This window comes from Oncorhynchus mykiss, chromosome 18 (genome assembly GCF_057628025.1).
Source record: "Oncorhynchus mykiss isolate SJ-2025 chromosome 18, ASM5762802v1, whole genome shotgun sequence".
Classification (NCBI taxonomy): domain Eukaryota; kingdom Metazoa; phylum Chordata; class Actinopteri; order Salmoniformes; family Salmonidae; genus Oncorhynchus; species Oncorhynchus mykiss.
In genome coordinates this window covers 29,759,369-29,773,705 of record NC_143039.1, presented here as the reverse complement: position 1 = coordinate 29,773,705, position 14,337 = coordinate 29,759,369, and the positions used below count along the sequence as shown (strand labels likewise).

At 40.6% G+C, this 14,337-nt stretch overlaps 1 protein-coding gene across 1 annotated transcript; it reads right to left on the bottom strand.

Annotated features, from left to right (window-relative positions):
- Positions 1–249: 249 nt before the first annotated feature.
- LOC110495821 (SLIT and NTRK-like protein 1) lies at positions 250–6,220 on the bottom strand. The gene has a single exon (XM_021571278.3). The coding sequence runs from the start codon at positions 5,226–5,228 to the stop codon at positions 3,129–3,131; it is 2,100 nt and encodes a 699-aa protein (XP_021426953.1). The 5' UTR covers positions 5,229–6,220; the 3' UTR covers positions 250–3,128.
- Positions 6,221–14,337: the final 8,117 nt, after the last annotated feature.

Below are 14,337 nucleotides of genomic sequence, written 5' to 3'. Positions count from 1 at the left end.
TAAAAATCGCTGCAGAGAGCAAAGCCACAGTAAGGTTAGGCTTTGATCTGTAAACTGCAGCACATAACTGGACAGTTGGTGATATCAAAAATCAAAATGACTTTTCCAAGGAATTCAGGTTGTGTGTATTTCACCTTGAAATAACCAGCCAGTATCTTCTTCGCAAATGAACAAAGGATCAGCACCTTTGCATTGCTGTACAGTAAAACAAAGGCTCACATTTGATAAAAAACTGAGAGCAGTGAATGGTTTGGTCAAACATCATGTAATACTGCATATGAGGATAAGAGGAGGAAGCCCGTGTTGGGGTCAAACTTGAACTCTGATGTTGCAAGCACCATACTCCTGCCATCAGAAGCAACATAATATTCTGTATTTTGGATGTACCCAAACACAGGTATAATTGTTGACAGCATTGCATTACCTCAGAGATGAAACCATGGAGTACATTGAACACCCAATATGACTGCCATCTCATTGGCAGAGACATGTGCTGTCCATGGTGCTGAAATAAGTTGGCCGCATTAGCATAAGCACTTTTCAGAACCATGGACAGCACAGACCACGTGGTTATTATTGAAACAAAACAAGCACATTTAGCACACACATATCAAATTATATTGTGGTTCAGTTCAACACAGGTAAGAATGAAATATCTTAGAAACCCATAGATTTCACTCAACCTCAACCACATTTTATTTAACAAAATAGAAGCAGGTCAAATGTAGTAAAGCATATAAATGTAACTCTGGGACACAGCGTTGAGAGATGACCAATAATTCATGAGCCATGGTAAAATGTTCCACAGTAGAGATGGATAATTACCCTTTGAAGCAATACACCAACAAACTGGAGTCTGAAGTGATGGACATCACTGTTGTTGCCAAAGATCTGCTAAGATAATCCTCCCCAAGGTCAGCCTATGTGATTGGTTACATTTAGTGGTGGTGGTGGGTGTGTGTGTGTGTGGGGGGGGGGGGGGGGGGGGGGAATACAGACATACACACACATGTAGACAGACACTAGTGCACTCGCACACACATTTAATCAATAATTCTAATTATTTAAATGTATAGACACACACACACACACACACAGCCCAGACACTCGACAATGAACATTGTTCTGCTAATACAGTCACACATTTAACCATATAGTCTGTCAGTCCACAGTGTTAAAAAGGCCTGGGAAAAATGCTTGTTGCTGTATTACGATAAATGATGAAACAGACAGGGTTGAGACATGTTTGACATTGAAATGGTTCTGAGCACTTTGGCCTTCTGCAGGCCAGTCTGACTTGTCATTCCTTATTGACAAGACTATTCCAAAACTGATTGTAGCAGTGGGGTCTCTTGCACATATGCTAATTTATAAGATAATTAAATACAGTGGGTACATTGATGGACCTGATCCTAATGAAAAATAAAAACCAGTATGAACAAAACGAATTCAGAGCTTGAATTTACACAGTATTCATATATATATATATATATAAAACAAAGAAAAAACATTTCACAATCCTACGATCTGTACCGTGATACTGCAGAATCAGTGACATTGATCCATTTGAATGGATTATCAGAATATCACCTTTAATGCTAACCATTATTGTACACTGTAATCATCATCTTGATATCATTATAGTTGCTCAGTAAAATGTCATAGCATTGGGCAACAGACCGACTGCTGAACACTTTTAATATTGAATAATATATATGTTTCTTAATGCATCATTGCCCATTCATAGACGATTTAATTAACATCTCAAGATAAAGATTCCCATTCCAAACGCCCTTTTGCAAAACTCCTATACCTCAGCCCTCCCTCCAATGGAGAAGATGCACCAACAGCGACATCGTGAGTTTCCTCGTCTAGAGTAATGCGGTGATCCTGCCTAGTCTTCCCTATGGCATCAGACGAATACTGTCGAATGCTAAAACGTGGGTTTTATTTTTGTTTTACTGTATGCAAACTGACCATTGCCCAATCTATTTTAAGCACGTTAGTTTAAAAAATGTAAGTCCATTTCTATTATTTGGACACAGTAGATGGCTTTACAAAAGCTCACATAAATGGAGGTGAATCATAGCCTACGCTTTGTGGAGGAATACTTTTTACATAAAAAAAGCATTCTAGTCTACCTGCGCTCTGTACATAGATCGAACTGCACATACCATTACTTCCATTGAAAACATTTTAATTTTGAAAAAATATGCAGTTAGAAAACCCCCATATAATTCGGTAAAGCCTTCTCCTCTCCCCCAAAGCAGGCTATAGGCATTAACACACAAAACCACGAACTGTTTTTAGCTACATTAACCTTGCAGCATAACCATCTGAGTGACGTTAATTGGTCATGCTCATCTGCATCCCGAATATCTGAAATTCAACAATTGGCACACCATAAAATAACACATTATACATTCATAAAGAGATGAATGTGCAGATATGATAAGGTTTGCACCAATTATAAATAACCCCGATATTTATCGACAATCAAATGATAAAACAAACAAAAAAGAACATGCGTGGACAGCGTTTATCTTCTTCTTCATCCAAATGTGTTATTTTTCCGTTTTTTAACAGTTTTAAAACAACAAATACAAATCCTATAACGCAGTTCACAAAAAAATAGAGAAATGGCACTTTGTATATATTCATATATGGTTTTATATGCATATATATACTGTATATATTCATATTGACAACATGAAAGAAGGGTCGGGTTGGCTTCTTCGTTAATTATGGTATGGTTCCCCAGTGTGTGTTGAAACCATGCGAAATCATGCAGATATGATACAGTCAGTTATTTACATTACATTCATGCGCTCGTGCACCATTTCCCGAATCTTCTCTCTCAGATAGTCAGTCTGATTGCGGCAAATAGCTGTACTGGGATAGGGGGCCGGGGAAGGGGTCTATACATATATTACAGTTGGTTCAGTAGCAGACTCATTGGCACCACAGTCAACTGGAGCAAACAAAAATGGTCTATCTCCGGCAAAAAGCGAGTGAAGAAGCTTAGAAACATAGCATTTGTTTATTGTTCTTCAATTGCCATTGTGTCAACAGAACGCAGTATATTTGTCTGTCTGTTTGTATTCCAGGTTCTATTGTCAGTGGTCATTTTACGCATCATTTGTTGGAGAGAAATGGGCGCTACAGTCGAACCCTCTTTGCGCGCCCCCGTCTGCATGGTAAGGCCCGCTATGCCAATAAGACGAGTCGCACACTGTCTGCAAGGAATTTATCTCTGACGCAGAGGAATTACCATCCCTCCGCTTTGATCTCTTGCGATTCCGCAAGATGAAGACAAGCATCCCTACAACAGTGAACGCAGACGTGACAAATACCAGTAGTAGCCCAGGGACTAGTACAGAGATGGATACCCTGTTCGGCTCCACATAGGAGTTCGAGCGCGTACCCGTGTCTGCGGTGAAAGTGCTGTTTTTGGAGAGAGATGTGGGGTAGATTTTGTCATACAGCTTGGGACACATCAGATCATTTCGGACGTGACGGAAATCCCTTTTCCAGAACTCTTCTGGGGACTCACACTTGAGATCACTAACGATCACATCTGCCCCCAGTTTCTCCGTCCACTGTTTGAAAGGGACAATATTACACGAGCAATCCCAAGGGTTCCCATGCAAATCAATTTGTATGATCGAATTGAGTTGATCTAAGACCCCTGCGACAGGGAGATATGTGAAATAATTATTATGCAAGCTAATCTTTGATAAAGACACTCCAAGGAAAGCATCCACAGGTAGCGCTTTCAGCAAGTTATTGTTGAGGAAAAGCACTCGCAGATTAGGCAGAGGGCTGAAGGTGCCTGCCAGTATCAGCTGTATATCATTATATTCCAAACTTAGATATTCCAGATTTTGAAGTCCAATGAACATTTCCGCAATGAGCGTATCCAGGTAATTCTTATCCATGTACAACCATCTTAATTCGGTGAGGTTTTGAAAAGTGCTGTTGTCTATCAATTTGATGTTGTTTCCACCCAAATCAAGGAGATTCAGACTTGAATAGCCATTGAGATGGTTCTTTTTTATAGCATGGATGTTGTTATCTCTCATGTTTAATTCGTGCGCAGTGAGGGGTTTGGGTTTTAGGTTAGCCAAGCTCTCTATCTTCTTGCCCTCGCAGTTAACCCCTAACCCCTGCCGGGATCCAATGAGCTTGCAGCTGCATGGCACAGGGCATGATGCGTTCTGCACAATCTGCAGCTGCTCTCTCTCCCCATTCACACCTGTCATAGATGTGGGCTTCGTTTTCAACTGCCAGTGCGATTTAGAGCGTCCCTTTTTCCCATTCCCTGGAGTTGGGGACCCAGGATCACCACTAGCTTTATAAGGCGTTGGAACGGGCCCAGGTACAGAGGTCTCCTCTTGGGTAGGAGGTGCAACTAAACTCTCGTCAGCACCACTTTTTATTGAAGGACACAGATCCATCTCCGATGTCTCGTTCAAGTCGTTCCCTTGCAGTGGCGTTGGAGCCTCGCAGATCACCCGGCCGATAAGCGCGTTCTGCGGTATATTCTCCAGCCATTCCTTCAGGGAAACCAGGTCACAGTTGCAGTCCCAGGGGTTATCCTCCAATAAAACCTCCGCAATGCCCGGTATTTGTTCGAGAACTCCCTCATAAGGCACCGTTTTGATTCGGTTCCCTCGCAGGTCGAGATGGGTGATGGGAACGTGTTGAAACACATTTATAGGTAGTGCACTGATGAGGTTATCATTTAGAATTAACACTTCAAGTTTATTTAAGTCCCTGAACACGGCCGGGTCAATGTCTCTCAATAGATTAAAATCAGCCTGAAGATATTCCAAGTCATCTAAACCAAGAAAGGTGCTCTTCCTAAATGACCGTATCTTGTTATTATTTATGTGTAGCCTTTTCACGAGCTGCAGTCCCAGAAAAGCACCAGGGACAATGTCATGCAAACCGTTGTTTTCCAAATGCAAGCTTACGGCATTGTAAAAGTTAGCAAACTCATTGGGAAAAAGCCTGGATAAAGAATTTCCATGCAATAGCAAGTGATAAAACTGGGAACTGGGACCAGTCAAATGGTGCAAATTAGTAAAGCTCCTTTTTTCGCAGTCAATGTGCAAATCGCCTTCAATCTCATTGCAGGAGCATATCTGCTCCTTACAAATGTCCCTTGTAACATTTCCAATAGCAACACAAAGAGCCGCCTTCAGCAAGACAATCCAAAGCAGCATTTTCAATACAAACAATTCATCCCCGATTTCAAGACATGAAAACGAGCTGTTGAGTCAATGTTTTTTAGTCCAGTTTATCCTCAAAAATATAGACCTACGGGTCTAAAAGAAATGACGACAGTCCTTTATAATATCCATGCTCTTCTAGCCCGTTATGTCCAGGCGTCCAGCTTTAAAATGACCATATAGAATGCCTCAGATCGAATGGATCCTTTTGCTGGTATGGAAATAATTGAAAACAACAAACCGCAATAGCAGTCGACACATTTTTGGGCTTTCGATCGGTATTGACTGACCTTGCAAATTTTATAAATCCGTGATTTTCTCGTCGTGCTGCGGTAGCAGTGGGTGCTGTTCTTTCCCCCTCGGTGCTGAATTCACACCCGACGCTCGAGATGTAGTGCTGATAACACTGCCACTGCAAAAAAAAAAACGCATTCCTCACACCTTTCGGTGTCTTCCATGCTTTTGTTTCCAGTGCTTTCCTTTGGTGGATTTTAATCACAAAGAGGTTACACAGAGACTGTGCTCGTTCTAGCCCGGTGCTCTTAGAAAGATCTCACACCCTCTACTGAGCTGCAATGGAAAAAATCCATCGTCTGAGGGAATGCTGAAAAAAATCTATCCACATAGAGGACTAGAAAGCGTTAAAATGTTCACACTAAAAGCTGTTGATCTGTTCTGTCTTTTTTTGACCAATAATATTCCCATTCTAAAGCCAACAAGGTTATGGATTCCAAACGACGTTCCTTATGTCATGTTACTGATTAGACTGAATCCTTGCTTTAGGTCCGCTTCTGTTGTTTAAAAAAAAGTAGACTAGACGACATAACGCGTTGCCAAGGAATTGGAGACAACTCGTTTCCAAATCGGGGGTCGGTTATAACCTCATCTAATGATTAATTTGCGCATTTTATGAAGAATAATAATCCCTGGTGTGTGTATTGCACCAAGCCCAGCATGCGAGTGCCCTCCAGGGTGAATGTTACTATCTCTCTGATAGGAACTGCTGTTGAATGCGGTAAAATAATTAACTACATCTAATCACATTTTATTTGTCACATGCGCCGAATAAAACAGGTGTAGACCTTACAGTGAAAAGACAACTTAAAAGTAATTAACCAACAATGCAGTTTTAAGAAAATACCCCCCAAAAAGTGAGAGATAAGAAAAACAAATAATTCAAGAGCATCAGTAAATAACAATAAATACAGGGGGTACAGGTCGGTACAAGTCAATGTGTCAATGTGCGGGGGCACCGGTGTCGAGGTAAGTGAGGTAATTATGTACATGCAGGTAGGGTTATAAAAGTGTCTATGCATAGATACTAACAGTGAGTAGCAGCAGTAGAGGAAGGGGGTGCAAATAATATGGGTAGCCATTTGATTAGCTGTTCAGGAGTCTTATGGATTGGGGGTAGAAGCTGGTTAGAAGCCTCTTGGACCTAGACTTGGCACTCCGGTACCGCTTGCTGTGTGGTAGCAGAGAGTCTATGACTAGGGTGACTGGAGTCTGACTATTTTTAGGGCCTCCCTCTGACACCGCCTGGTATAGAGGTCCTGGATGGCAGGAAGCTTGACCCCGGTGATGTACTGGGCCGTATGCACTACCCTCTGCAGTGCCTTGCGGTCAGAGGCCGAGCAGTTGTCAGTTAAGATCACCACTTTATTTTAAGAATGTGAAATGTCAGAATAATAGTAGAGAGAATGAGTTATTTCAGCTTTTATTTCTTTCATCACATTCCCAGTGGGTCAGAAGTTTACATACACTCAATTAGTATTTGGTAGCATTGCCATTAAATTCTTTAACTTGGGTCAAATGTTTCAGGTAGCCTTCCACAAGCTTCCCACAATAAATTGGGTGAATTTTGGCCCATTCCTCCTGACAGACCTGGTGTAACTGAGTCAGGTTTGTAGGCCTCCTTGCTCACACACCTTTTTCAGTTCTGCCCACACATTTTCTATAGGATTGAGGTCAGGGCTTTGTGATGGCCACTCCAATACCTTGACTTTGTTCTCCTTAATCCATTTTGCCACAACTTTGAAAGTATGTTTGGGGTCATTGTCCATTTGGAAGACCCATTTGTGACCAACTTTTAACTTCCTGACTGATGTCTTGAGATGTTGCTTCAATATATCCACATACTTTTGCTGCCTCCTGACGCCATCTATTTTGTGAAGTGCACCAGTCCCTCCTGCAACAAAGCACCCCCACAACATGATGCTGCCACCCCCGTGCTTCACGGTTGGGATGGTGTTCTTCGGCTTGCAAGCCTCCCCCTTTATCCTCCAAACATAACAATGGTCATTATGGCCAAACAGTTCTATTTTTGTAGGCTACTGTACGTCACGATTTCAAATAGGATTGCAAAATATATTTTTTGTTTGCAATTACAAAGCAATTATGCTTTGCGTCAACTAACCCAAATGTTTCACTATGGATTTTTGTCCTAGTCTCTCCTTCAATTCTATTGTTAAAACACACCTTGGCTAACTCAACCTTGTTGGTAGTGCTAGATTTATGGAACCTCATCATTTTGTTTTGTTTTATTAATGTGCTAGGCCTGGTCTACTTTTTTGATCGATAAAACAAAAATGAGAACATAACTGGAGTCATAAGATTGACATCACATCACTGACATAATAGAAATAACGTCCAAAAGAGGACCTCTGACAGGGTCGGGCTCAACAACTCATATGGATTACTTTGCGTTTTCTACATGCATCAGTGTCTATGGCGTTTCAAACGGTATCACATGCCAATGGCTAAGAATAAACTTGGGCTTAGGGGTAGACCTAACAAAGTAAATGTAAATCTGGGACACTCCAGTTAGTATATGATATGTTATGTTTCCCATGGTATGTATTGGAGTGGCAGGTAGCCTAGTGGACTAGTATCCGAAAGGTTGCAAGATTGAATCCCTGAGCTGCCAAGGTAAAAATCTGTAGTTATCTGTACTTCTACCCCTGAACAAGGCTGTTACTGAAAATAAGAATTTGTACTTAACTGACTTGCCTAGTTAAATAAATCTATTCATTTTTGGATGTCCATCATCCATTTTGTATGATATGTTGTGAATTACAAGATATATTACAATTCATACAATTTATTACTAATTTGAAAAGCATATGATATGTTACAAATTCCTATTTGTTGTGGCTAACATTAGCTAGGTGGCTAATGTTAGCTAGGCTAGGGGTTAGGGTTAAGGTTAGGAGTTAGTGGTTAAGTTAAAGGATTAAGGTTAGTGTTAGGGGAAGGGTTAGCTAACATGCTAAGTAGTCCCAAAGTAGCTAAAATGCTAAAGTTGTTTGTGATGAGATTCAAACACTCAACCTTTGGGTTGCTAGACATCCACCGAAGGTGGCTCCCCTTCCTGTTTGGGTGGCGCTCGGCGGTCGTCGTCACCGGCCTACTAGCTGCCACTGATCCCTTTTTTCCCCTTTTCTGTTTATTGGTTTCATCTGTGTTTAGTTTAGGCTGATTGGTTGGGCTTTATTTTCCAGCCGGCCCGCCTGCTGGTTGTGTGGGATTATTTCGATGTACATGTGTACATGGCTGTATGTCACGGTTGTCAGTGTGTTTGGGTTTTTGCTGGACTGTTTAAGTCCCCCGTGTTTGGGGCATTTGTTATGGGTTGGCGTCTGTTCACCGTTGTGCTGCGTTAAAAGTAAGCGCTACCCTGAACTCTCTGCTTCCTGCGCCGGACTTCTTCCCCACTACACCCCGGGCGTTACATCCAGCCCGACCAACCACCCTACTTTAATGTTTGCCTTCAGTAACCTTCTGTCTTATGTAACCATGCCAAGTATAACATACCATACTAATTTGAGGGCCGGATTTACATTTACTACGTTACGTCTCGTCTATGAGACCAGGCTGTAAGGATAGAAGCAACCAGCACTTATCAACCAGGGTCAAATGCCACATTCTCATGTAGGGTATTCTAATGAGGCTCTCTCACAAATTATCTTATTCTGTTTACAAATATGGAGAAGTACAGTAGAGATTGCCCAGTTTTGCTTAAAGTAGCTCTGTAATGGGCAGTGCTATTGTAGTCCAAATAAAAACTGTATGGTTTCACAGTAACACATTACATATAAAAAATCCAATAGGTCTAGACCTTACAGTGAAATGCCCTTTACTAACAATGCAGTTAATTAAAAATTAAAAATAATACCTAAAAAAAAGAAGAATAAGAAATAAAAGTAACAAATAATTACAGAGCAGCAGTAAAATAACAATAGCGAGGCTATGTACAGGGTTTACCAGAGAAGAGTCAATGTGTGGGGGCACCGGTATGTCAAGGTAATTGAAGTAATATGTACATGTAGGTAGAGTTATTCAAGTGACTATGTATAGATAATAACAGAGAGTAGCAGCAGCGTAGAACTTAATTAACTTCTTCATGATCGGTGAGTCTGGCAGGACGGTTGAGCTATTGTAGGCTAATGCAATTAGCATGAGGTTGTAAGTAACAAATACATTTCCCAGGACATAGACACATCTGATGTTGTCAGAACGCTTAAATTCTTGTTAATCTAACTGCACTGTCCAAAGCTATTACAGTGAAAGAATACCATTCTATTGTTTGAGGAGAGTGCACAGTTTTGTACATGAAAAGTTATTAATAAACAAACCAGGCAAATTTGGGCAGTCTTGATACAACATTTAAAACAGAAATTAAATGGTTCATTAGATCAGTCTTAAACTTTAGGCATACACTGCTGCCATCTAGTGGCCACAATCTAAATTGCAACTGGGCTGGAATAATACATTATGGCCGTTCTCTTTCATTTCAATGATGATGGTACAACATTTTTTTTATTTTGTTCCTTTGTATTGTCTTTACCAGATCTAATGTGTTATATTCTCCTACATTCCTTTCACATTTCCACAAACTTCAAAGTGTTTCCTTTCAAATGGTACCAAGAAAATGCATTTCCTTGCTTCAGGGCCTGAGCTACAGGCAGTTAGATTTGTGTATGTCATTTTAGGTGAAAATTGAAAAAAAGGGTCCGATCCTTAAGAGGTTTTAACTTGACCAGCAAACACACACAGTTCAGTTTCCATTCTACCTTTAAAATGTCAGAGAAACAATCTCTGAAAGCATTAGGAAATTGGCATAAAATGTTTTTAATTATTTTGTTCTTTGGCCTTTTAGAAGCATTCTGTTAACATTCAGTCACCTTAGTATTTTTAGTTGTTTATCAGGTATTTTGTGTGTCAGTCCTTCAACCCAGCATGTGTTCAGATATCTTCCTTTTGTAGTCAATCATAAAAACAACAAAAACAACTCCCACAGACAGAAGAAGGAGAACAAGAAGGAGGACAAAATGCCACAAGTCAAATGTTGAAATATTTCAATCACGCACACACACACACACACACTGACTTCTGGTTCCCAGAAGTGTAGTTAAACATGTCTATACACACACACACACACACACACACACACACACACACACACACACACACACACACACACACACACACACACACACAGTCTCTTATCCCTATTGATACATATAGTTTTCTGGACAATAACCTTCATTAGGACACAGGTTTCAGTGAGCCCAGGTTGTGATGTGTTAATGGATGTTTGCCTGCAGACTTTCCAATCAGCTGGGGTCCCGCTGTGGGCCAGATCAAAACATGCAGGGATGTGTTCAAGCTAAACTAAGTAACCAATAGTCAATTTGGCGAGCCAAACAAACACCGCACAGAGGAGGAACAGGCATCCAAGGGCACATCAATCATGCACACTCATCAATGGCTGTGTGTGTGTGAGAGATAGAGAGAGAGACTGCAAAAAAGGGAGGCTAAACCATTGCTGAGTCATGATAGTTGATTAATATTCACAACAAAACACAGTTATTCATGCTTCCTAGAGTTTATTTAGTCCACATATTTAATATTTTCAACATGCAGTTGTTAACAGATAGTGTCAGATTGACTTATATAGCTTGTTGTTACAGCATTCTATGCATAGTCACTTTAATATAAATTGGACATAAATAGGCATACTTGAGTTACACCAGGGTATTAAATGCATCTTAATCTGTAAACTCACATTGTGGAGCAGCAGATATGGTGTCGTCTAGCATTATGTTGATTCAGTATTTAATATGTTAAAAAAACACCTCTAAACATATGGTTTGAAGTCAATGCCTCATCTGCCTTTTGAAAACTACATCATGCAGGAAGGATAGTAACTCACAGAAACACCTAACAATGGGGCTGTCCATGGTGGTAAATTGTTTCATGAGTGATTTTATTTGCAGATTATTTTAGCAGACCATTTGGTGTGTGTGTGTGTGTGTGTGTGTAACACATCTGAATTATTTTCCTCATGATAATACATATACATCATCTTGGTCCTATGATGAACATCTGTGTAAGAGACCCATATTGCTAGAATCAGTTAGAAATAGTGTTGTTGTTTTTTATCCACTGTAATCTGACAGAGGGGTACTGTCCATGGTGCTGAATTTGACTGCAGCATCAGAACAACGCCCTGTGTGTGTGTGTGTGTGTGTGTGTGTGTGTGTGTGTGTGTGTGTGTGTGTGTGTGTGTGTGTGTGTGTGTGTGTGTAAACCTTAGCCTCAACTCTAACCACAAGTGGAACCCATCTATTTTCATGCAGCAATCTCTATGAATTATGCTTAAATGTTCATGAACCTAAATGCCAATGTAAAGTTAATACCAACAACATCCGCAACACCAGTTTTGCAACTATTTTATCTTTGAATTTGTTTGGTTATTCAATAACGAAACGCACTTAGTACATCAATAAACTATTCAAAAGTGTTCAATGCGTCACACAGTTTTATTGACCAATCTGAGTACTGTGTCATTACAGTAAATACACAGTTTTACCAAATCTGGCTTGTTTTGATCAATAACTCCTTTTGAACGTCTTTAGCAAAGGGTGATACACACTGGGCCTTTTGTAGTAATAGCTGATCAATAAGTTCCAACTAAGTGGTTGGATAATGACCAAATATTCACATCCCAGATTGTCCTTTTCTCAACACTCATATGGATTAAGCATCAGCAACAGGGTTAGGGTCAATTCCATATAAATTCCAGTTAATTCAGAAAGTAATCCAAATTCCAATTCCAGTTAATTCAGAAAGTAATCCAAATTCCAATTCCAATTAAACATGTTCCTCATTGGAAAGCGTTGAAGGAAAATGGATTGGAATTTCAGTGTGCTTCAGAAATTGACTATAATTGACAGGGAATTGACCCCAACCCTGACCAGGGCACATATTCACAAAGTGTCTCAGAGTAGGAATGTTGGGTTATATTCATTTGTGCAAAAAATAAAAAATACAGAGAATTAAAAGAAAGAGTTTCTTTTTGGACAAATGAACAAATGTCCCTCACTATTTAGACCTGTTTGGTGCTGTTTGGTTCCTAGTGAATTACACCCCTTATCTAGGATCAGTTTAACCTTTTAGATAAGCATGGATAAGACAGGGGGACCTGATGCTAGATCAGCATCATACTCTGAGATACTTTGCGAATACAGGCTTGATTTCAAAACCATGCTTCGCCCCAAACCATATGCTATGCACCCCTGAATTAAATGATTGTAATGTTTCAAATCAGCGACTCCCTTTACCCTTAAAACAATGCGAGGGAGAGAAAACCTCACTAATCCTTGAGCCTACAGTGAGCGCTAAACATTCCTACTTAGTCTTTTCAGAGTCCTGCCGAGCAGCTAATAACATCTTTGCCCTTGGCACTCCAATCCTCTGGTGTGATTTCGAAGGGAAAACACATGCCACTTCAGAGTCTTCCAGATGTGATCATCTTAGCTGGGTCGGTAAACAGACGAGAGATTTAAGAAAGATGAATCTAACAAATGAATATCTAGCTACCTACGAACAGAGGTGTGAGGGAGGTCAGGCTTGTGTGATCAATCACATGAGTTTCTGTGTATTGTGCAGAGGAGTCAAGCCAAGCCAAGGCTGAGCTTTACCTGGGGGTGAGTTCATCCATTCTATGGTCTGTGAAGATGTTTGGCACTGATGAATAGAAAGAATACAAACCGTAAAAATGTAAGATTGACTCACATGGCAACGACAGTGAAATCCTTGGGAGATCAGACAGAGAAACAATCCACAATCTGAGTGTCTCTCAGGGTTTCGTCACATGGTCTACCAGAAACAAGCACTGTCAATGGTGCTGAAATCGTTTTGTGGTGTTCTTAGCAGAACATGGATCGTGTGTGTGCATGCATGTGTGTTTAAACCATAACTTGCCACAAGTTGCCACAAGACAGTCCGTCCACCTCTGAATCATAATCAAGTTCTCATGAATAGCAATGCCAATAAAGCCAATATCACTATCAGCACCATTGCATCCATGTTTGTCCTTGATGAAAAGGTATACATGCTATGAACATTGACTCACTCATATAGCAACTACTTTGGCATCCTTGGAGCATTAGAATATGAATTTGCCTTGTTCTGCTTCGCTGAGGCTTTTCAAATATTGTCTCCCTGCCCATTCTTTTCTTGCCACACTTTTCAAATGCAGGAAAGAGTTGCAGGTGTATCATGTACAGAAATAGATAGATCAAGTGGCGACTTTAAATCAATAGGGCGATTGGCAGGGCGGTAGCACCTCTTGATATACCGACCTGCGATTGTTCATGGGGAATCAGCTAAGTGTCCTTGATTAACTGTCAAGCTGTTTGCAGCCGTTGGCATAGTGCACCTTTACGCTAACGTGCGTCTTCCTCAGACTCCTCTTCATAGCTTGTGAGGTTTTTGAGAAGAACACAAATCATTGTTTGGATATACACTGATAACCCTGTCAGGCCATAGAGTGACATTTCCCCCTCTGACAGTGTCTTCCGTGTAATTACGGCTGGTGTGTTGTTCAATGCAGCAGCTGCATCGCTCATGATGCCAATACTAATGCACATGATATGAGTGACGGAGGAGGCTAAGCCTAGCTAATTGTATGCACAGTGCTGAAACCTCTGCCTTCAGATGTCTCAATTAACTCCATCATCATTTCGGTAACCATGGTACCCTCCCCTCAATGCTGAATAATAAGAGCACACTTAGATTAAAACCAAAATAGGGCTAC

Excerpts from the sequence above, each read along its gene's own strand:
- LOC110495821 (XM_021571278.3), bottom strand. The coding sequence starts at position 5,228 with ATGCTGCTTTGGATTGTCTTGCTGAAGGCGGCTCTTTGTGTTGCTATT.